Source organism: Hippocampus comes, unplaced genomic scaffold, assembly GCF_001891065.2.
Source record: "Hippocampus comes isolate QL1 unplaced genomic scaffold, H_comes_QL1_v1.1 scaffold246, whole genome shotgun sequence".
Lineage (NCBI taxonomy): Eukaryota > Metazoa > Chordata > Actinopteri > Syngnathiformes > Syngnathidae > Hippocampus > Hippocampus comes.
Window position 1 is genome coordinate 367,446 of NW_017806220.1, and position 23,937 is coordinate 391,382.

Here is a 23,937-nt window from a genome sequence, read left to right on the forward strand (position 1 = left end):
TTTGTGTGTGTGTGTGTGTGTGTGTGTGTGTGTGTGTGTGTGTGTGTGTGTGTGTGTGTGTGTGTGTGTGTGTGTGTGTGTTGTTTTTTTTTCTTTTTCTCTTCATCAATTGTTCGAATTTCCCTTTCTACTCTAAAGGGGAAGACGTCCATCCGGGACATTTCAGGTGGAGTGACCCCAATGCTTAGCCCTGACTTTTGACTGCTAATTACTCCACAGGAACAATATTAGCATTTTACAACAACTGTTTTAACATACGTGCAAGCTAACACAAAAGAAGGGAGCAAGACATAGGTTAAAAAAAAAAAAAAAAGAGGGATTTAGGTGAAGCGCAAAGTCACAGCCTGTGACTGTTTTGGCTACCAAAGCTCAGCCATGGGGTCCAGGTGAAGCACGCATGCACGCATGTTTGTGTGTGCGTGCGTGTGTGTGTGTGTGTGTGTGTGTGTGTGTGGGTGTGGGGGTGTGTGTGGGGGTGTGTGCGTGTGTGTGTGTGTGTGTGTGTGTGTGTGTGTGTGTGTGTGTGTGTGTGTGTGTGTGTGTGTGTGTGTGAACGCGTGCGCACAGAGGAAGGCAGGCTTCAAATTAATTGTGTGTTTGTAGTTTGCACAGCACGCCAGGTTCAAAGGAAATGTCCAAGTATGCATTACTGCTGAACTCCCTCACCTGGCTGAGACGAGATTCATATCTGTGTGAGGATTGATGCTCTGCGTGCGTGCAAACACACACACACACACACACACACACACACACACACACACACGCCCAGATGGATGAGAAGCTCCGTTTAAGCCTGATCTTGCACTTGCATGTCTCTACATTTAAAAGTTCCTGACTATTTCCGTCAACAGGCACACACCTCTGTAGATGCAAACGTTAGAGGGCATGCCCCCAAAATGCTGAGGAAAACTGTTATGCGCACAAAGCTCCACTAGGTGGCCTCAGTGAGCTCACAGGAATTTATAGGACATGAGCCTTGTGGGGCAGACATGAGTTTTACACTTGTCCTTTCAGTCGCAGCCACTTAGTTTATACCTCAGTACAAATCAGCACTTAACATTTGCATACATATTTACAGCTTGAGTGTGAGTTTTTCGAACACTGGTGTTATTAACATATAGTCACACATCTAAATTTCCTCTCTTCTTTCCATAATTATTGCTTGCCTCCTTTCTCAATTAAATGTAACATTTCTGGGAACATCTGCTCATTTTCCGACCATAACAATTCCTATGTCTTTTAATGTTTATAGCGGGTACCAGCCCTCAATTTGTGCCTTTACAATCTTGAGCTATGTTGACAGTCCATAGGCGAAACAGAGTTGCCAAGGTTACCACCTTCCTTCTCTTCTGCCTTTTGTTGAAAAAAAAAAAGTATGCAAGCCCTTCATGAACACGCCTGCTTGAGGTTGCGGGGGCGTGGCCCGTTCCGTATCGGTATGCACTCGTTATGAATTATTCATGAGCATTAATATTCTGCTAATGTTAGGATATTACATGAGGCTGGTGCATGATAGAGGTAATGTTAGAAAGCTGCTGCGTGGGGGGTTGTTGTGGGGCGGGGGCGGCGGGGGGTGGGTTCTAGCAAACAAATGAAGTGTGCACAAACGCTTTGTAAAATATTCCAGCTGCAATACGAATTTGACATTAATGTCATAAATGCAAATAAAGTGATGTTGAGGACGAGAAAAAAAATCGATTTTCATCTTCTTGAAAATGCAGTCAATTAATTGCATTTAAAAGCAGTGCTAGACTAACACCAAAACAAAATATACATGCTGTTTATTCCTGGTCATCTGGAGAAAATGCAAATAGAAACGTCACAAAACCGGAGTTGTGCGCTAAGCAAAAGGCGAGTATAGTTACACTTGTTATAAAGCAGCCGCTCTATTTATAAACGTGTCCGTGGGAGAGCCGCTGCTGTCCGGGCCAAGGCGGCACCATTCCCCCGCTCCTCCGCGGCTCTCCGGCGGATTTGCGGTGATTTGTGTGGCCCGGGGGAGAGAAGCGCAACTTACCGCCGAGTCTGTCCGCTGCACGGCGGCGCACAGGGCGAGCAGCAGCAGCGGCACCGCGAGCCGTGGCAGCCTCTTCGCCTCTTTGCTCATCTTGGACGTATACGCGGGGAACTCGAACAGGATCCGCTCGCGTTCGGACTGAGAAAAGTGCGCCTCGCTACTGGCGTGTCATCGCCGCGCGTGTCTTCGCTCCACTTTTTGCGCGTCTTGCTCTGACGCGGAACACTGAGGCGCTCGGTTGGTTCTCCTGTTGCCGTGCTTCTCGTTGCAGAAGCTCCAAAGTGGTCCTGGCTGTGGTACCGTGCGCCTCTGGTCCCCCTCTCTGATTTCGCTCCAGAACCTGCCCCGACCGGATCTACTTCCCACTCCAAATGCGCACTGATATCGCCCCTCGCACCTTCACTCTGAGAAGGCGCCTCCTCAAACAGGCTGGTGTTGAATTACACGTTCGTGTCAAATTTCCTGCAAAATCTTACATCAAAACATGTATTGTTATAATAGTCCTAGCAGCAATATAATGTTTTGTTGCTAATTTTAGAGTGGGAAAGTAGCGCAACTAAGTTAGGACCCGCAAGGGCGGAGGGATATAGTGGTGACTTGCTCTTGCGCGCCTACCCACGCCTCAGGCTGCACAAAACGGAGACTGGAATAAAACATTTATTTTTCTTGTAAGCCCCGACATGTTGCATTCCGCCTACTTTATTTCACATTAAATATTCACTTAAGACAAACATGGCAGGTGTGGAGAAGACCAGAGATTAATAATAAATCACACTACATTCAAATAAATCTAAATCACATTGTTTTACTACCTGCAACAACTGTGGGCCACCAACTAATCCCAAAGCTTTTATCCCACAAATTTGATTTTTAAAAATCAGCCTAATCTCGGCCGCCATCCCGGAAACAAGCCTGCATTATTATGACGATTGTCCTGTCTGTATTTTGAATGCCACATTGTTTCTAATACAACATTATAGGTCAAATTAGAAAACATGAGAAACCCTGGGAAAGACCCATGTGGAACCCCGTCATTCAAAAAGACTCCCCCCCCCCTTTAAAAATGTTGGAGGAGAGAGTCAGCCTGACTCTTCCAAAAGGTTCTGTTAAAAATATATGTCGTTCACTTTCATGGAGAAAACACAATTTTTGATATTTGTTAACTTGGAAGAATGACAGACTTGAAAGCCGATACTGTATGTCTAAATTACGCCCCCCCCACCCCCACCCGACACACATATCAAATTTACTTAAAAAGACTCAAAGGTTTACCAGGCTATTATAGGTCAAAATTTAAGGGCCCGCAGGACAGATCCATGCGGATCCCCGTTTTTCAAAAAAGGACTAAAAGTCCTGCCTGGAAAACACACCCAAGTGCAATATTTCCACCAGTCAGACATTGGCATTTCGGTGATATTATGTTCAGTGCACTTAATTGGGATACTTGAATTTATGTGGAAATGTATTTGCAATCCATAACAAAGAGGTTGTGTGTATGTCTGTCGTAGTTGTTGAATGTGACTGGTTTCCTGTTGAAGACTCAGTAAAAAAGTCTTGCAGGAGAAGCGCTAGTGGGGTTCGCGAATGACAAGTGTTGGCCAACTTGGCCCCTCCTCTCCCGGCTGGCGGGGCAGCCCTGCAGAGTTGAAGCGCGACAGCCCGAACGGAGAGCGCAGGCAGCGACTTCCCCGCCGTGCAAACTTTGGTGAGTTTGGACAAAAGCTCGAAATTTATGAATTTGGGAAGGGAATCGCGAATTTCGCGTCTGTGCTCCGAAGCAAGCCACGAGCGCGTCGACCGCGTTGGCCTTCGCTTGGGCTGTTTTAAAAAAAAAATCTCTGTGTGTTTGTGTGTGTGTGGCCGCTAGATGACAGGATCTTTGGAGAAGTCGATGAGCGCGTTGCAAGCGCTTAGCTGGTGAACTCTCGGGAGTCCAATCTTCAACCTGCGGCTCACCGGATCACGATGAAGCTCCTGTAAGTTACGTTTTACGCATTTCAAACGCACACGCGCACAAAGCGTCTCCGAAAAATTGGTGTATGCGTGTTCTTTTTCTTCAGCGACCCCGTGCGAGCTCAGGTTGACTTTTTGTGCCAAACTAACCCAAACTGCTTCTTTCTCCCTGTCAGGGTTTGCGTGGTGGCAGTCGTCGTGGCCGTCAGTGCAATCCACGCAGTAAGTGCCATTTGTTTACTAGCACGCTCCCGAGCCACCGCTCGAGTTCTTTTTTTATACACACGCGGGCTGTTTATTCGATTGTGACGCACATAGAATGTTTATTATGTTGTCGATGTGCTCAGCTGAAATTGTACACTTGGTTGTCCGGTGCAGTGCTTTGACTTTCAAGTACACTCATTTGCGAATATTTTAACCATGTGATAATTCATCTCGCTAAACCTGCACTGTATGAAAGAAAGGGGAAAACGGAATGGAGTCGGGGAGGGGGGGAAGCTTAACTTTTAAAACACAATAAAACAAAAAAAATAAAAAGAATATTGTTCCAAAGGGAATGAATGTTTGAAAAAGTAGTCCACGTTGGAGTGTGCCCGCTTTAGCTCATTTGCAAGTCACCTCCTCCGGCTCATTAATATTTAGAACCTGGCGACGCGCCCTTTTCCTCAAGCCACGCCCACTGGCTGACCAGAACGCTGCAGCTCAGTCCTCGCCTCTTTGTGTTTTATTGTTACATTTTAATGGGGAGACTGAATGTTGGTCTGCGATCAAATACTGTTGATGATTTTGGCATTCGAGTATCTACTAAAAATTGTGAAGAATAATCATGTATTCTGATAAACTGGCGTTTCACCTAATACATTTCAATTCATAATAAACAGCCTATTGAGTTCCTTGTTTATGAAAGCAACCGTTTTTATTTCTTAAATTCACTTTGTACATAGCAGCAAACTATATTTTATTTTCAGTGGGACAGGTTCAAACAATTCTAATTGTATACTTACTATTAGCATTTCTTTTTTCAAATTCACACTTTACAGTTGCTAATCAACTCAACTGTATTGATAAAGAACTTAAAAACCACAACCGCTGAATACAAAGTGCTCTACATGGAGCAAAAATAATTCATACAACAATAAATCAATAAATGAATAACCAAGACATTAGAAAGCAGAAAAACTAAAAATCAAGTCTGAGTCATGCCGAGTCAAAAGCCAAAGAATAAAAATGAGTTTCAAGATGAGTTTTAAAGATTGTGAGCATTCAGTGGGAGGTCATTCCACAGAGAGGGACTAGCAACGGAAAAGGCTCGATCCCCTCTGAGCCTCCACTTAGTTCTTGGTACCTCTAATAATGTCTTGTCTGCAGACCTGAGGTACCGGGCAGGTGTGTAGTGGTGGAGGAGCTCAGAGGGGTAAGGTGGGGTGAGGCCATTTAAAGATTTGAAAACAAATAAGAGGATCTAAAATGTATAGGGAGAAAGACCTCTAAAATGTATAGGAAAGCCAGTGAAGCGATGCCAGATTGGAGTTATATGCTCCCTCTTATGAGTACCAGTCAAAAGGCGAGCAGCTGTATTCTGGACCAACTGGAGACGCTTAATGGAGGAACAATAATAAAAATGTTTGATGCAAAATATTAGTAGGCCAAGTGAAGCTGTCAGATAATTGCAACTGAATTCAGGGCAAAGTGGCGTAAATTACATCACTCACCTTTTGCCAAAATTGAACTAAAGTACAGGGGGAGGGCATTGGGCTCAAATGACTAGTTATGGCCCTGCGCTGAGCCAGCGACATCGCAAGCTGGCTGACAGACCTAAAGTATGATTAACGGCTCACGCATTGATGCAGAGGGCAGCTCGTAGTTGCAAGGACTAATGTGAATTGCAAAACACATCGGCCATCGCCACTTCATATATACGTCGCTGTAATATGGCACACTCCTCGACTCCCATGTCCCGCACGGGAGTAAAGAAGGTAACGCTAAAGCCCGCTGTAGCAGAGGCCACTCTTTGAAATTTTTGTTAAATGTTGGGGATAATCACGATGTGTTACGGGCGTAATGAGCTCTCTCTCTCTCTCTCTCTCTCTCTCTCTCTCTCTCTCTCTCTCTCTCGTATTGACTTGGAATTGACTCCACCCACGTGTCACCTCTCTGTTGTTCCGTGAGTGTGTGTAGGCGGCTGAGTGGATATGTGGCGGAAGAGTCCATTGGGTGGCCTCGTAACCGTGGTGACCGTTTCTTGGGATGATCAGAAAAGAACTGTTCCTTGCAGTGTGACCACTGAAATGCCTGTCTTGAGACTTTGTGTGCGGTCATGTGACTACCTGGCTCTGTTTGATTGGTCGAACTGCGACTAATTCCATTTTGTCGATTAGCTGGTGGGAAATCCAGCAAATAGATCACGCGAGCGATAAAAATAAAAGTTGTGCGTGGAATATAACTCGGTGTAACTTAGTAAAAGTACTGTTTCTTCGCAAAAATACTCAGGTGTGTTGCATTTAAATCACTGAGTGCAGTCTATCCTCAAAATTATTTCGGTAACTGTAACTGAGTAAGTACACCGGCTTTGAACTAAAATTTTGCCTGGCAACATGAATGACGGAATAAACCATCTCGTAAGTTGGGCACCTCTGGACATGGTCTGAGCTCAAGTCTAGTCTGCAGCGGCACTGCCTCCACAACTGTTGGCACAAGGGAGACATCACACACAGGTGACGAGGAATGGCGTGGGGAGGAGGCATACGACAGGAACGCAGAGGCGATGGCAAGTGAAATTACGCTTTTGAACAAGTTTGGAGCATGCTACTGATAGCCCATGTGGAAAACAATCTGGAGTTGTTCTCCCACTTGGAGACTCCTCTCCTGACTGTTCCTCACAAATGCTTTCGGAGCTTGGCAAGACTTGTCTGGCTCTTCCTGCAGGTGCTCCAGACATTCCGGCAAGTGATGATGTGGATCACTTGAAATGTGCCCAACCCAAAGCCGCCCAACATCCAACACCTCTTTTGCGGACCACCTTCTTCCTTTGGCCCTCAGCTCCCCTCATCATGACAACCGCCCCCGCGCCCCCTCCGGTGGTTTTCCACAGAACAAGCGAGTTACAACCGGATGATTTGTGGTCTAATTTGCGAGCGGCCTCGTCGCGCTTCCTCCTTCCTTTTGCTCAAAATCACCATCCCTCATTTTGACGGTTGCCATTTACAAAGCTTGTCTGTAGGTTTGAAACGTTTTGAAAATAATCCAGTTGGGATTTAGTTCTCACACCCCTCCAAATATTGTGATTTAATGTGCGATTAGTCAAACAATCAGACAGTTTATTGCTTTGAGGCTTTAAAGCATCAGGCGACCGATAAACGACACACACTGACTAAATCGACCTGTGTGGTGTGCATGTAAAATCCTTTAATTACCTGTGTGTAACATGAAAGATGGGTTTACTGTCAGGGGCCACCCACCCTGACCCTTCCCCGCCTCTACAAAGAAACTGCATCCAATTGACATATTATTAAGCTGTTTGATTTTAAAAATCTATTTATGTTGTATTCCTAGTCCATTTTGGTTCAGCATTGAGGTGCTTTGTGCTGGGACGCCTTCCAAAAGTCATGCATTTATGCGTCAATCTGTCTCTTGACAAATTCGCTTGGGCGTTTGCTCACGTTGGGCCTGATTTACTCAAGGTTTGCGGCTACAAAAACATGCACAAAAATTATTGATGACACATCGTCTATGCAGTGTTGCAATTTTGGAGCTTTGTAATGGTCTAAGGGCTGACTTGGACCCAGTCACAAGAAGGAGTCATGCTGTATTACCTGACAACACTGCCTTTTGTGCCTCGAGATTATCGGAGCAATCATTTGAATTTTCTGTAACACGATTTTTGGGGAGAAAATGACATTCAAACATCACGGGAGAAAAAGGGAACAAATTGTCACCACTTCCCAAACTACCGTACTGTACTTGCAATTCAAAATGCCAGTGCATCAGAACCCGGGTCAGACCCACAGCAAAAACATCAAACTTGCCACTGAATGTTTTGTTTCTAATGGACTTCTTAAGTCAATATTTGGCATTAAATGACTTCATCGGCTGATTCATCAGTTATCGGAATTTGTCTCTGCCAAACATCGAAAATGGCCTGAAAAAAAATCCCTTCTTGCGCAAAAAATTGTTTTACACCTGTTGCCAACAGCGCCTGCAATCTGAGTGAGTGCGCCATTTAGCTCCTATTTGGGATTTTAGGAAAAGATGGCATTCTTCGTAAATCATGCGCAACACGCCCACGAAGAGTACACGAGCCAACACGAAAGTTAGAGATCTTGGTAAATCAAGCCCATTGTGTGAAAGTTATTCTTTTGATAAGGATGATTGGCCCTGTGTGTGATCAGTCTCGATGATGTTGTTTTTGTGTGACATTGTAACCGAGGAATCAAATTCATCCCGCCGTTAAATGCCAAAGCAAACATGGAGTTGAGTTTCATCATTCCATATCCTTCCAGCAAAAGCTAGCGTGATCACGTTCTCATATTAGACCCACTCCCTCTCCCTTATTTATTTTTTCTTACCAAGCACACGCTGTCAATTTCTCCCCCAATTGGTTGCGGTGAGCTCCAGAGGTTGGAGGTCACTCGAGCACAAAGACAGCCGAGGCTTGTGGCCGTGACGACCGCTTAACATTCCGCTTGCCCGCTCTCCAGATTTGTTTATCGCAAGGGTTTTTTTTTTTTTTTTTTTTTGTCTTGACTGAAAGGGAGATGATACAGAGGAGGAGTGGGGAAGCTAACAAGCCATTGAAGTCCTAAAAACGGCAACGCTATCTGCGGGCCCTTTTGGGTGTTGGTGAACTTGTGAGTGAGAAGCTGAGGTTGGGTACCGTCTGGAAGGCTGGGTGCAGGCTGCAGGTGCTGTCGTAGCTTGTTGGACGTGCCCGTTTGCTCCCGTTTCAAGCCGTATGCTCCCTCGGGCCTGTTTCCACTGAAGGATTTCATCTTTTTTTTTTCCCCCCTCATTTGTTTGGTATTTCATCTCAAAAATGCATATTGTATAATTTAAAGCGTCCAAACTATATTGCCTTAAGAACGGCCCTGCTCGTTTCATGCTAGCACACGATGGGAAATACTATTGACGTGCTAAAACTTCGCATTGACTGCGGTGGTTTTTGAAGCGACGAGTATTTCAACATAAACAGTGAGCAATGCATGTAGTCAGTCAGGTAGGGTTTTTAGAGCAAGTTTGTTTGAATGAGTTTTTAGTTTTTCAGAATTGCTTCATTTCAGTTTAGTTTTTTAATAGTTTTTGTCTTACTTTCTTTTTTTATTATTAGGGTACCGGTAATTGTTGAGTGCAAGATTAAAAAAAAAAAAAAAGTCACCAAGTGTTGTGCAATAAAGTAAAGTAAGTTCTCTTTGATCTTCCTTATTCTGCATGGACGTATAGCAAAAAGCAAAATGAATACATTTGAAATGAACCCCCGAAAGTCTTAAGATTAAAACGAAGGATATATTCGCCACAACTATGGTTAGTTTGATAAAGGTGAGGTCAGTTCATTTATATTTTTTTAAAGAGCATTTTTGTTTTTGTTTTGTTTCGTTCATGAAAATGTTTTTTAACATTTTATTCATAGCTATTTTATTAGGTTCCGTTTCGTATAGTAACCTTGGTAGGCAGATTACAACACTCACAGGCATATATCCTCTACAAAAAGTGACTAATAAAAGTAAGTGCCCCCCCCCAAAAAAAAACAACAACAACCAAACAAATAAATGTCTCCAAACAAATGTCTCTCAAATCCTCGGTAACAGAAAAAATTACAAAAACAACAATTGATTAGTAAAGTACACGACTGTTCTTTTTACGAACAATGTTCCATTTGTGTTAAGTCTGTTTTTTTAGGACAAGTGACATCATGTGAAATGCCGCGGTCATTTAGAGCCATCAATTTGGAGACCCCCTTTGGAATTTCAACCCACTACAACGCGCTGGTAGAAATTTAAACTTTGAAACTTGTCAGCCAATTGAGGAAATATCTTGAGAACGAAATGATACTATTTTACTATCATTTGTAGGCATTTGGGCCATTTTTTTATTGGCAATATCACTCTAAAATCTCTTTCCAACTCAAAAAAACTCAACTTCGCCAGGACCAATCATTCCAATTTCAAAATTCTTGATGATTGTCTTCAGGTTGAAGTCGCGGTTCCAACCAGACTTGTCATTCTGACAGAATTTCATTTTGGGGGAAATCTTTGTCATATTGCAACTCATTTTCCAGCAACTATTTTGGGGTTTGCGTGCATGACTTTGTTGACCTCATTGCACGTAGCGTCAGCTGGCGTTTACAGTCACTTACCTTGAAAAATGTTGTGAGTGTAGGATACATGTTTAGCGCTACTCTTCTCTTTCTCACGTCACCCTCCCCATCATTACTTTGGCAATAGACTTTTTCCCCCCTTCCAATTACCATGTGCATGCCTGTGCAGAGGGAACACATCTTCTTTTGTCTGCCTGTCGGTCCCCCCCCCACACACACACACACTCTTAGCTTGTGGGTGCATGTGAGTGTTTGTCTGCAGTTGCGTTGATTTTCAAGCAGCATTAATCTTTTGAGGTCATGATGTTTGAAGAGGGTGGACATGACATATTTGCTTGACAGTGTAAATTCATTCCACACCAACAAACGCGTAGCTCCAGTTCGATTAGCGCCCCGCCGCATGAAAATGAAAGCCTTCATAATTGTGCTTATTTCTCCAGTCGTAACAACGGCACCAAAATTACGCCACTCTTTGTTGTCCACTTCTCAACTCCCTATTGACTTGGATCTCGGGCGCGCCATCTCGCCACCTCTTCAGCTTAGCCAGATGATCTCATCCATGGCTGCCCACCTTCGCCTCCAGGTCAATGCTTTGCGTGAGTGATGGAATTTGGGTGCATTTTATACCTTTATTGGATTTTTTTTTTCTTCTCCACCTTACTTATGTTTGTTTTTCTGGACCTTATTTTGTAATAACTTTACGTGGCAGCGGCCAAAGTAAATGATGTGAACGAAACGCAGCCTCGGGCTACAGAAGTGCCACAACATATTGCGGACATGAAGGGAATAACCTGTGGATTTTAATTTTTTTGGCTGCATATGAAATGCACTCATGCACGCGAGGACTTGTTGCGCGAGTCTTGTTCTTACAAAAAAATGATTCGTGCAGCAAATGTGGGACTTTTCATTGCAGTGTCGACGGGTTCTCCTGGCTGTTCGTCTCCGTGGTCTTTATCCATAAATAAAAAGACTTCCCAATTCGTCTTTGAGTCCTTTCCACAGGGCAAACCACCACATGAGTCAGTCAGGTGCCAGATGACGCCATCACCCACACCCTGGCTTGAACCCAGTCTTCATCCAGGACAGGAATTCTTTATTTATCAGGCTTTGCTTTTTAATCCAAGCATCCGTGTACTGTAATTGAGGCTTTGATTGATTGATTAGGCGTGCGATTCCCAGCAACTCTCACAGCGACGCAGAATCGTGTTTACTAGGCAAGGCAAGACAAAGCAGATTTATTTATATCGTGCATTTCATAGACAAGATAACTCAATGTGCTTCACGTGCAGCAATTAAAAGTACAACATTTAAAAGCATTTATAAACAAGAGTCAAAGGCATTTAAAAGTCAATTAAATCCATCAAAGTAGCTTTCTAAAATAACTGACAGAACATACAGTGCAAGAACAAGATTCTTTAAAAAGAACTTGAAACGTAATGTGGGAAAAAAAGCGTCATGTTTAAACCTGTACTGAAAAGCATTTACACTTGGGGCTGACTTCACGCCTGTTGGCAGTTTATTGCATTTGCATGCAGCATACCAGATTCTTCACCATGTACGCTTTGAACTCTGGGCTCCACTAAATGACCCGAGTCTACTGACATTTCTTCAATGCATTCAGGACCTAAATGATTGAGAGATTTGTCGACCAGTAGCAGGATTTCCAAATCTATTGTACAGCTGACTGGGAGCCACTGGAAAGCCAAAAGGATCAGAGTCATGTGCGCTGATCTCTTTGCTCTGGTCCAATCCCAAAGTGCAGTGTTGTGAATGAGCTGCAGCTGATTTGATGAAGAGCTGAAGCTCTTTTGAGGGAGTCCAGTCAGAAGACCATTCAAATTCAAAAGCATGGATAAGCTTCTACTGATCTGCTTGGAACATGGAAGCCTTCCATCCGGATGTGTTTTTTCAACTGGTAAAAGGCTGTTTTAGTGATTGATTCCAAAGGACTGCTGAAAGTCAGATCGGAGTCTCTATGCACCCCTGGTTTCGGACCAGGTCTTTGGCTTTTTAAGACAGTGTCTTGAGGTGTTGATTAACAGTAATGCTCTGTTCTCTGTAGCCAACAACACTCACCTCAGTTTTGTTTTTGCTTTAGTTGACGGGAATATCGTTTCATCTAGTTAACAATTTACTTCAGACAGTGACACAACAGCTCCTTCACTGAACTGGTGTCATTTAGGGACGTCGATAGATATAGCTGTGTATCATCTGTAGAACCAGGATAACCATCATTTGCGTTCTGAAGAATAGTAGCATATACAGGCTGAATCCAAGAGGTCCAAGGACGGACCCTTAAAGGACCTCACATCATGATCATTTGATCAAATTCAAACTTTCTAATGGTAACAAAATAAATCATTTTCTTACAAGTAGGACCTGAACCATTTTAGGACTGTTCCATTCAGTCCTACTCAAATTCCCATTTGCATTTCAAATACTGGCAGCATGGTGGTCGACAAGTTAGCACACCCGCCGCACAGTGTCGAAGTCATGGGTTCGAATCTGGATGCCGGCCTTCCTGTGTGGAGTTTGCATGTTCTCCCTGTGCCTGCGTGGGTTTTCTCCGGGTGCTCTGGTTTCCTCACACGTTCTAAAAACGCGCAGGGTTAGGTGAATTAAAAACTCTGAATTGTCCGTCGGTGTGACTGCAAGTGGGAATGGTTGTTGGTTACTTGTGCCCTGTGATTGGCTGGCGACCAGTTTGAGGTGTACCACACCTATCGCCCGAAGACTCGACTCTGGTACGCATGCAACCCTCGTGTGGAGAAGCGGTTTGGCAAATGGATGTATTAAACACTGCACTGCGATGGATTAAGACACAAACTGACACCTTTCCCAAATCGGTGTTCAAACTTGTATCATGTATTACTTTAATAAGAGCTGTTTCTGTACTGTACGAGGAAGGGACTGGGTCACACCGCTGCCTTAACCTGCCTTTGGCTGGAATCCAAACACATTTCTCCGACTGCCATTGAACGGCAACCGGAGGCAGCTACGTTATATCGAGCAACAAAGGCCTCCATTTTGTGTCCAATCTCCTTAAAACACCAAACGTATTCAAAGGGCTTTGTCAAGAATTGAAACAGTTTTGCTTGCTAATTCGCTTTCCTGGAATTGCCACGTAAGGCATGTAAATATCTTAACAGTACATGTCTGAACCCAGTGCCCTCATATTTGCACTTGAGTTGACACGGGAAGAATAATTGAGACACTTTTATTAACGTTTTGAGTGACAGTTTTTATTTAAAGGTGTCGTGGCCCTACCTGGCACCGTTCCCTTCTGCCGCCATTCATTATGGAAACCAAGGGCCTCTCTGCTCTTCCTCTGGCTTGCTTCCGTCATGCCCACCACGGCGCCAAATGCCCATTAATGAGGGAGACTCGGTGGCATGTGGTGTAGTACCATTGTTTAAAAAAAAAAAAAAACAGACTCTCGCAGCCGTTACTTTGCATTTGTCCGTATTATTGGGTTTAAGGTGATATGATGATAGAAATTCCCGCCTTTTTTGTAACTTGAGTTGTTCTATAATTTTCCCCCTCTTGTTGTTGTTGTCCAGCAGGCTCCTCTTGTTCCAAAAATAGCCCACTTGCTCATTCACAAGCAAGGTGGGGTGGTGGGGGTGGGCTTCAATACTGACTGACTGTGTGTGTTCAGCTCAGTTAAGTTTTGCTGTCACCCAGTTTCAGCTTTTGGAAATTGTGAACCCCCGGCATGTCTGCAAGCAGATTCTGGACCATTGTATGTGAGCTAAGCAAGGATAAAAATGAACGAGTTTGCTTGCCCTTTATTTGCTCCGAGAGTTTGCAAGCATCTGTCTTTTAAGTCGAGGATTTTGCAAGAATTCCAGTATTGTCCTTGACATTGTTTGTGCAAGGAAGCAAATACGGTACATCTAGCTGATTCCAGCATATGTTTGAAATTGAATGAAGATGTATGTAAAGTGTGCCTGAGCCTCTCCTTATGATAACAATCCGGCTTGCTTATATTGCTTTCCCAAAACTGGACCAGACGCGTATCAGCTGTTTCCTCATTTTTTTTTTTATGGAGACAGTGATGTAAACAACGCCGACAGACATCGGTGACCATCTGTTTGGATTGTTTAGTACACATTTTTAAGCGTATTAAGTGCACATGTCACGACAATGTACACATTCGCCCCGGGAGAAGAACAAAAAAATTCAAGGTGACTTTACAGACGTGCTGTAACTTATTTGAGGTTGAAGTCTACTGAAGGAACATTGTATTATTTGAATGATTTTTGAAAAAGTGCTACAGATGAGCGGTGCGCCGTGTCCTGATGGAATTTTCAGGCATTCCCGACCCCACCGGCATTCCAGATGACAGCAGGTTCTTGGAATCTGTGACAGTTTGAATGGGGGACAGGTCTAGGCTTAGGACCCGTCAGCATGTGAAGGGTAATAGCTAATGATCCATTGCCAGGGGCGACATGAACATTCCATCTCATCGCTATAGCAACCGCCCCACCCGCTCCCCTTTGCTCTCCTGCCCAGCCGCCCCCTCCTTCCTGCTTCTTGGAGGGGTCACACACCTGTCTGTGCCTCCTCTTTGCCCCCTCCCCGCCCACCCCAAATAATCCAATTTTTAACCCTTTTATCCCTCAGCAGATGTCACTCGCCTAGCGGTGCCTCATATATCTCAAATACTCGATAGCTCATCAATTCTTTGCTGTGGGAAACAAGCTCTGGGGGTCAATGGGAAAAGCTGACCTGGTCAAAGGTGACAGGCAGGTATCCGAAGTGCCGCCAATAAAAAGGAGAAACTCCAGTTAGGTACGTGTATATTTCAACCACACCGTGTCTTTTTGTCCGAACAAAGGTCCATTAGCTTACCGCTACAGTATAATGTAAAACGCCATTGAGAGGCTAATGAAAGTTATCATAGATTTCCTAGGCGATTAAATAAAAAGTGCTACTTTAGCACACATACAAATAGAGAATACAACAGTTCTCACAGATGTAAATGATTTCTGGTCTTTAGAAACGGCGATAACTTTTGGGGCGTCAGTGTTAGTCCGGAAGCTTCTCTGTTTATTTTCTGACTGTTAATTATGCTTTATTTCTTCCAAGAGACCTTAGTTTGTGTTGTCTGGCATGATGTAGCACAACATGACCTGAATCAACCCCTTAAAAAACATATAAAGATTCTCGCTTAAAATTCAACAATTCAGCAGTGTTCACTGTAATCTTTTAAATATTCCAAGAGGGAGAGCGACAGTTCCAGGCTTGCCGAAAGGCTTTTATTTATTTTTGAAAGAATATGCAACTTTTCAACTGTCTTTTAAAGAGTCACCTCAAGCCGTCTTGTCCAAACCTGATCTCTGAAATGGGCACTGAAGAAGTCCAAGCGTAGGGCAACGAAAAGGTGAGATAAAGGCGACAATGCGAGGCCGTGGCGTGTCCACGCATAGACGGGTGACTTAAATCAAGCCACCTAAAGAAGGTTGAAACAGTCTTCTGACCTCCAGAAAGGGTCACGGACTGACCTTTTCCTGCTCGCCTGAAGGCCTGTGTGTGTGAAATGTGGATTTAATTTTAGATTGGCTTTAGGGAATGAGGTTTGAAGGAACGTTGGAGACTGATAGCCCATGATTTAAAAAAAAAAAAGAAAAGCACAATACCTCGACGGAACAACGACGGAAAGAAAATGTAGATGTCGCCTCTTGCCACCATAAATAATTTTTACAGGCAAATTAAAGCAAAGCGCCACCGTATCCTTCTGGGGTTTTTCCCATGTTTCTCAGTGAGAGCTCAAGGTCACCGTATGACCTCATCGCTCCCTCTCGGTGCGGATTTCTCCTCCGTCCAACAACAAACTCGGATAGTTAATGTTCACCTCAACGTTGAATGCTTGCGTGCCTTGAGTAGCAAGTTTTAAACCCAAGCAAAGTTGCACATTTACTGGCCGGCTCGACTTGTCTCCCGGCGCCCGTCGGAGAGCATTCCATTCCATCCACTCATCCCAACCTCTCCGCAGTAAAGGTGAAAGGTCGGGCTGCTCAGAGGTGGGAGAGGGCTCATCGCATTAGTTGTATCTTTTTTAACACCCAAGAGAGGCAGCAAAGGGAAACTAGGAGGAGGGCCAATTGAGTGAAGGCAGGTATGGTGTGTGTATATATACAGTATATCCTAATCCTAATTCTGATCAGTGCACCTGGACGCCCCAGGATCTTCATGGCGAATTCATCCAATCAGGTGGCTCCTCTGCTGCAGATCCAGTTGAGACAGTGTTTTTGCTACCTTCAGACCAAATGCGTGCACGACATTTCTGGCGGGACATTTGCATATCGAGTCAATGCATTTCGTGTGATCAGGCACGATTGAAAAAAATGAATATCAATTTAAAAAAAAACATGAAAAGATACAACCATAAGTAGTTACGCAGTTTGGGAATGAAGGGATCTGCGGGTGGTGGTACGCATGGTGAGCAGAGAGCGACCACAGGGTGGCGACGTGGATCAAGTAGGTTACAATGAATACATAAGCGCTCCCTAATTTGCTTGTCTTTCTTCATCTCGATTCTTTGAGCGTAACCCTCCTTTGTTCATTATGGTTAAGCCTGGAGTGTCCATCCACCCGGGACACCGCCCCTCTCTCGTTCCTCCTCTGATCAACCACTTAAGTGGTTCCGATCCTTGCACTCCTCGCCCTTTGAAAATATGATCACTGCCTTTGGGCTCTCTGCGGACTTGTTGTCTCAAGGCAGGCTGATCCCAAATGAGGACTCATCACATCCTCCCCACCTTGCCCCTTCTTCAGCTCGGTGCTTTCCTGTGTTCTAGAGCGAGTCAATGGAACTGACAACAGGTGGCTTGTTTGGGCACGATTCCTGCTGGGTATTTGTGAGAAGCCACGACGCCTGCAAGCTGTGTAAAGCTCGGTTAAGTCCCTGCTTTTCTTTTGACAAAATACATGTCTCTGCACAATTCAGAAGCGCTCCATCGTCTGCGTGGCCTCCCTGCCCACCGCAGAATTCGCTGTCCGTCTAGACAAATGAGTTGTGTCGGTCTCTGCAATCTCACACGTGCTCAGTGTGAAAACAGACGCGCACCGCTTGTCCCTCCCCATTGGCTGCTTGGTGGTCCAGTCTGTTACTGGAAGTTTCCAAGAAGTCGCCGCATCCCAGAGCGGTTCGAAGGTCGCGCAAACCTGAGGTGGAGACACAGCGCAGGGCTTTGTATATACTGTAAGTTTACCTGCGGAATGCAAATGCATGTCACAGTGACGGATGCCTTAGTAAACAGAGGTGTACAAATAAAGTTGCAACGGAGCCGGTCGGAGGACGTTAAGTGTCGTGACACACTCGATTGGTTGAGCCTGTGAGCCGTTCTCATGGTTTCCTCGACTGCCGTCGACGACGCATTGTTGATGCTTTACAGTAAAAATGAGTACAGTGGAGCCTCACTTATCGCTTGGGATACGTACCAGGCCCACTCACGTTTTGTAAAAAGCGAAAAAAAACGTAAAACCCACATAAAAATCAATCACCGAATCATCAAAGATGCGAGCGATGAACCGCAATACAGCAGTGGTTCTTTCTGGTGCTTCCTCCAGAGAAGTAGATCATCCCAAAAAATGTGTTTTGATTACTATCAGTCCCATGCAGGTTTTCTTCATTCATTCACAAGAGCGAAGGGGCAGAGGGCTCGTAGCTTTTCAAGCTTGGCCGCCCGGAGCTGTACTCTACTTGTGATGGGAGGAATGTGAGGACAAAAGAGAAGATGGAGGGCGTAGGGGGGCCATGGAGGGCGTTGGGGGTGTACTTGGTGCATGGTTGGCTCAGGTAGGGGAGGGCATGTCAACACTATTCACTGTGTTTTGTGGCTTGACATGTCCCATAGACTCCACATACATTCCTCAACCTATAAACACATGTCGGCTTCTTGGCCTAAGCTGGCGATTGTCCGACTCGCCTTTTTGCTCTCCACAAAAGATGTTTAATTAATTTCACCCCTTGCCTTCAGAGAGAAACAGAGCGTTTTACAGTTGAAGCACAGTCAAACACCGCAACTCACTGGAATTCTTTCGTGGGCTCGACTGTATTTGTTCAAGATACAATATTTCAGATTCTTTTGGTGTAGTCATTCATTTCCTTCCGACAACTTCTGTTCTTGTTTGTGGACACCGACAAGGAAACCGTAGCAGCCTTTGACTTTTGACTGCAATCTTATTTTGGGTGTTGGACACCGGCAGACGTGTCAGGCAAATCCTAAAACATTTCTGCACGTTGCCAGTCAAGCCGAAACCGATTTAAATGGGGGGCGGGCGGGGTGATGTTATTCCGACGGGGGATATTTGCTCCGACGCCTTCATGTGTCTGTCTTTCCAAATTAGACTTGTAATTAATATTTGTGCCGGGATTTACCTTCCCTCAACTCGGATGAGTCACACAGAACCCGACACTCCTCCCCGAGGAGGCCACTGTCACTCCGTCTCGGCTATTTTAAAACTAAGAGCGGCAGTGAAGTCGAGTTTTTGTTGATCAGACTCTGAGACTCCCACTTTGTACGAGTTGTACACCTTCTCTTCCGAGTAGAAAAGCGACAACTCCTTTGGGGAATTCTTGGAAATCCGGAGATTAAGTTGAAGAAGAGCCGGCCAATTATTTGAAGCGATTCTCGCTCTGACCTGCCTCAAAGTGAAAGAATACCGAGGCGCCGTTTTAATGAACGTCTGCACTTGTGAATCACTCGGCGGCACGCCCACACGTTTAAACTGTGTGGACAAAAATAATGGAAACTCTGGTCATTACACCAATCGGTTAGTGACCGATAGTAGCCTCCACTCTTGGAGGTCAAAAAGGATTACGCCTGTGGGAATTTTGGAGCATTTGCGACCTTCTCAGCCAGCAGTGTAGACATTTCGGTGCTTGGACCCAGGCAGGTGGTTTTCCACCTACAACACTTACACTTGCTACGCAGTCGTAGCATTCCATCTTGTCTTTTTTTTCCCCCCCTCCTCATTCCTAGAAGCTCCGAATTATGTGACGATAAGGCCGGCAGGCTCTTTTAAGCCCGCAGATACATAATGGCTAGCCCTGACAGGAATTTCCATACATTCCCAATCTGCCAGCCCTGCGTTGACATGTGCTCACGTCAAGGTGAGCCTTGAGCTGTCCATGCTCCTCATTCAGCGGGCGCCCCCTGCGCACCGCGCCGCAGGTTGACACAAGCCCTGCAAAGATAGCAAAACAGCTCAAGATGTGTTATCCTGATCATCTTTTCCCATCACTTCTCCTTTTCTCTTTTCTCATTTCCAAATCCTTTTATCTTGCTGTAAAATATGCCAAGCTTGTTTGTCGGATGAATTTTACCTTCGGTGATACAATGCCACACACCGAGAATCTTAAATCTTTGCCTGTGCAGTGAATCCTTGTTTATTGTGGGGTCTATTTTCCAGACCCACTCGCAATAGTTATTTTTTTTTTTTTTTATTTCACCCACGTGCTTTAAACGTTTTTAAACACAATTAGAGATCTTATCACTTTCACATATTTGTTCCGATAAATATTGTCTATTATTGAGGATAATGGCTTAAAACTCGCAAAAGATTGAGAACTTAATATTCCTCATTGTGACGATAAAGCCTTCACGATTTCAGTTTTCCGGCTAAAATCTCTGGTCCGGCCCGAGTTCCCCGTGCCCGAACAACTTGAGCCTTCCCTTCAGTCGGTTGTTATTTGGTGCAAATGTGGCATGCAGTTAGCCAGCATGCTTTGCATGTCCCCTGAAAATGCATCCTTCAAGTAGCCGCCTTAGAACGCCTCATTGTCCGCAGTGAATACGTACTTCTCGTGAAGAGGAAAGGCAGATTACCGTGAGGGTGTTAAAAAAAAAAAAAATACAGTCTGACGTAACAGTTGGAACAGCTTCACATTGATGTGGCCGCTTGAGAGCGCCTCGTTGTAGGCCGTGAGTGCACACACGTCACAGGCAGAAGAGAAAAGCGAGGATGTGTGGGGGGGGGACAAAAATGTGATCTGATTTAGCATGCCATGGCCACATGAACTTAATTAGTGCCCATTTGGAAACTATCCTCCTCAGAAAACAGCCGAGAAAAAAGAAACATTCTCAAATCGCTCACTTTTACACATCTTGGAGTGACCGCAGATGGCTGCAAAGAAGGCACCGATTCCTGATTTTCTTGACTTTGGACATCCTGTCGGTGTCGTTGATAAAAAGTAAGGAAAAGAGCAGCTGGGAAAGATTGTGATGTTGAACGTGCGCAGGTTCACATTAAGGGGATGAACATGCTTTGACAAGTGCTGAGCTTGTGCAACCCCCCTCAAAAAAATAAAACCAACAAAAAAAAAAAAAAAACCTTCCAAAATCCAAACGCTAAATGACACAAGCGAAATCTGGCAGCCATCCGCTTTCTTCTCAGGTGGTCTCGGTGTATCCGCCCACACGCTGCACACCTTTGCTCCCGTGAGGCTTTTCACCTGCACGGCAAAACAAGTTGTCGCCCATAAAACACATTTTGATATTTTTGCATGCAAATAACACGGTACGTATCTTGCAATTTGAGCCATTGTGTAGAATTCATGAATCTTCTCATGGCTAGTTCACATTTAAAAAAAAAAAAAAAGATTGAAAGCAACTTGACACCGCCTAAGTCATCGGTATCGGCCTTTGTTTTGGGGGACCTCAGTCCTCACAATGCCCGAGCCTCTCGTATGTTCACAATGCGGCCATTCAAGCTTCCCGTCCGACTTGATGTTGAGCTAATTCATAGCTGTAACTCTACCTGGGCGGCTAATGCTAAAGGCATCCATGCAGCCCCAGAGCCTGAAATCTAACGGTGAAGCTTTCAGAGGCTGTGCCCATATTGCCGTGCAACCCGATATCGGGCTTCCAGAGTAAATGCTAACTTGGGAGAAAAAAAAAAAAAAAACGGAAAAAAAACAGAAATGTGAGATGCTTTTAGTTTCTTTTCATCACTTTGCTTACTCCAAACAGTGGCCGCAGATTAGGGGAATGTACCTCATGGAGATGGCTGCCTTTCGCCACGTCATTGACTGTATGTTCCATTTTTTTATTCACCATGTTGCTTTATTCCGCGCTTAAATGAGCATTGGGCAATGTGGTCAGCGCAGCCACCAGCAGGCCTCTGACCTACAAAGTCACCAGGTTTAAACAGCTCTCCCGGGGCCCCTTAAGCCCCTTACATGGAGCAAAGTGGTGTCTGGGGACTGCTCTGTTTAAAACCTACCTCAAAGGGTCTGTGTGTGTGTGGGGGGGGGGGGGAAACCTGTTGCAGTAAAATTCTGCAACAGGTTGCCATCCATCTCACTTCATTTTGTGGCGACACGCTGTCGAACGTTTGGCGAAACACCCAGCCGCCCTTTTGTTAGCCGCACACATATGTGCGAGAGAGACCCCCCACAGTGGACTATGGTAAAGATGAGCACTGAAATCTCCAACGAGCAGTTTGAGGGCGCCGTGATCATCGATGTCTAAAAATGTAATCTCGCGATCACAGCGCGCATGATGTCACGTGGGATTGCGACAAGTGGAGTTTGAACGTAAAGAAACAACTGTAGTCCGTTGGTGAGGAACACGCATATGGAAGAAAAAGGTTCAATTCTCCTGTCTAAACCACCAAAAACTTGTTGACACAAAATTTCTGCCCCGAAGCTTCGCTGACACCACGTGACGGCATCTGGTCATTTTTCCAGTCTCAATAAAACTCGATTTTACTGTTTTCAGACTACACATGACTGTTTCACAGTCTAATCGTGCGCCATTTATTTCAACCAATAAGGGATCTAGCATGACGCACATTAATTGGCAAGAAAAACGATGGAAAAGTACAAATGGAGAACAAAAATAGCCGCGCTTCTTTCATACCTCATGCATTTTTTTGGTTTGAACTCAGGCCAACAAAATGTTGAAAAGGCCTTTCTTTTTCTGACAAGCGGCAAAAAAAAAAACGACAGAGTCAGACAAACCGGAAGTAGACAGCAGGTCCAAGCGCTATGAGGGGTGCAGTCTTAAAAGAAAATACCAGTTGTATATCTTGCAGTGTCTTGTTCAGAGTCTTTATCTGAAAAGGTCATGGATGGGCCCCCCACTGGCCCCCCCCCCCCGACCCTCGACACACACATTTACACACACAATGTGGCTGCCCTCTAGTGTGCAGCCCATATGAAGCGTTCCTGCGTGTGCATTCACGTGGGAGCGAGTCAAAAGGCCTCACATCAACTCAATTTATTGACCTTTTTGCATCACTATGAAAAGCCGTAAATTATCAAGGGGTTCCCGATCGGCAACCGTCGCCCCCTCCCCGCCGCCCGCTGCGACCCTTTTCCTTTGTTACTCTCCACCCCCACTCGTCGCTTGTCTTTTATTTCTGCCCTGCGCTGGAAGGACCCTGACATCAGCGTGGAAGTGATGCCATGACCAGAATTCAGGTTGAGTTAGCTCATGCCAAATAAATGCAGAGTGCAGTAAACCCCCGCCATGACACAGTTCATTGTTTGTGCCCAACGACTCCCCCCACCCCGCTATATTTTCAAGCGATCGTGTTTTTAAAGTATGAAGGCAAGTCCATAGTTTTGATTTGAGAAAAAGAAATGTGAAACCAGCAGGTGGCTGAAATAACATCTATGTTCTAATTTCTGTAAGCCCATCAATGCTGTTTTACATTACATGTTAGCATTAAGCTAGCGGACTTTTGTGAGACAAAATCAAACGGTTTGATGCACGCTATTTCCTAACACGGTTCGTCGAAGACATTGAGGACATTGTCATGTGCGTGCCAGAGTGTTCTGATTCCTCTTCTGCGTTGGCATGTAGCATATTGACTTAATGGGGCGAATGAAAATACGCTCGCGGTTAAAAGTTCACCGGTGTTGCCCAACATTGGCACAAGCATCGACTCACGCTCTCTGCAGCGCATTCTTGCGAGTGCACGATTGAATTGAACGGCAACGCCGTAAAACTGGAACAGAAGGGACATCTTGTGGGGGCAATACTGGCAAGGGTCAGTTGGGTTTGAGCTTCAGCGAGGCAAGTCTGACATGGTGAAATGTCAGTCATGCAAAAGGAACCCCGGAGGGGAAAAAAAAAGAAAACAAAGCCTACAAGGTATTTCGCAGATGCTCCGACATTGTGTAACTGCGACAGGTACACGGGGAAAAGAACAAAAAGCACGAGGGAATATCCGACATTCTTGCTTTAATAAAACAGTTGCAAGGTAATATTTGCTTGGGTAAAAACAAGCGCACCTGTGTCGGGAAATGAGTACACGCAGACAGGATATGACCTGCACTCTTCCTGCCTCCGTTTAGCCTGCAGGAGCTTCAACTTGTTGAACGCTCACGCAAGTCAGAAGATGCTGGAAGATGCCCCTGTGTTTTAAGAGGAGCTCATCATTCAAAAGATGATGCGTGGATAAATGGATTGTCAAAATGCATCGTCTTCTCGGAGTCTAATTGCATTCCCTCATCTGCGACAAGGCCAGGCTTGTGGCAATATACAGTATATATCTATCTATATCGATATCGATATCTGTATGTATGTATCTATCTATAGATAGATAGATATAGATATCGATATAGATAGATAGATATATAGATATCTCTCTCTCTCTCTCTCTCTCTCTCTCTCTCTCTCTCTCTCTCTCTCTCTTTCTA

The 23,937-nt window shown here is 44.9% G+C and overlaps 2 protein-coding genes across 3 annotated transcripts in view; one reads left to right on the top strand and one right to left on the bottom strand.

Annotated features, from left to right (window-relative positions):
* The window catches only part of col4a5 (collagen, type IV, alpha 5 (Alport syndrome)), a 27,922-nt gene extending 25,504 nt beyond the window's left edge, over positions 1-2,418 (bottom strand). The window contains exon 1 of one of the 2 annotated variants that reach the window (XM_019856090.1): positions 2,018-2,418. In XM_019856090.1, the coding sequence (XP_019711649.1) occupies positions 2,018-2,107 (90 nt within the window). In that variant the 5' untranslated portion in view covers positions 2,108-2,418. The remainder of the gene's footprint in view (positions 1-2,017) is intronic. The other variant, XM_019856091.1, reaches the window with a different exon arrangement.
* Positions 2,419-3,574: 1,156 nt separating this feature from the next.
* The window catches only part of col4a6 (collagen, type IV, alpha 6), a 58,845-nt gene continuing 38,482 nt past the window's right edge, over positions 3,575-23,937 (top strand). Inside the window, exons 1-3 of the mRNA XM_019856092.1 lie at positions 3,575-3,722; positions 3,885-3,993; positions 4,147-4,192. Of these exons, the coding sequence (XP_019711651.1) occupies positions 3,983-3,993; positions 4,147-4,192 (57 nt within the window). The 5' untranslated portion in view covers positions 3,575-3,722; positions 3,885-3,982. The remainder of the gene's footprint in view (positions 3,723-3,884; positions 3,994-4,146; positions 4,193-23,937) is intronic.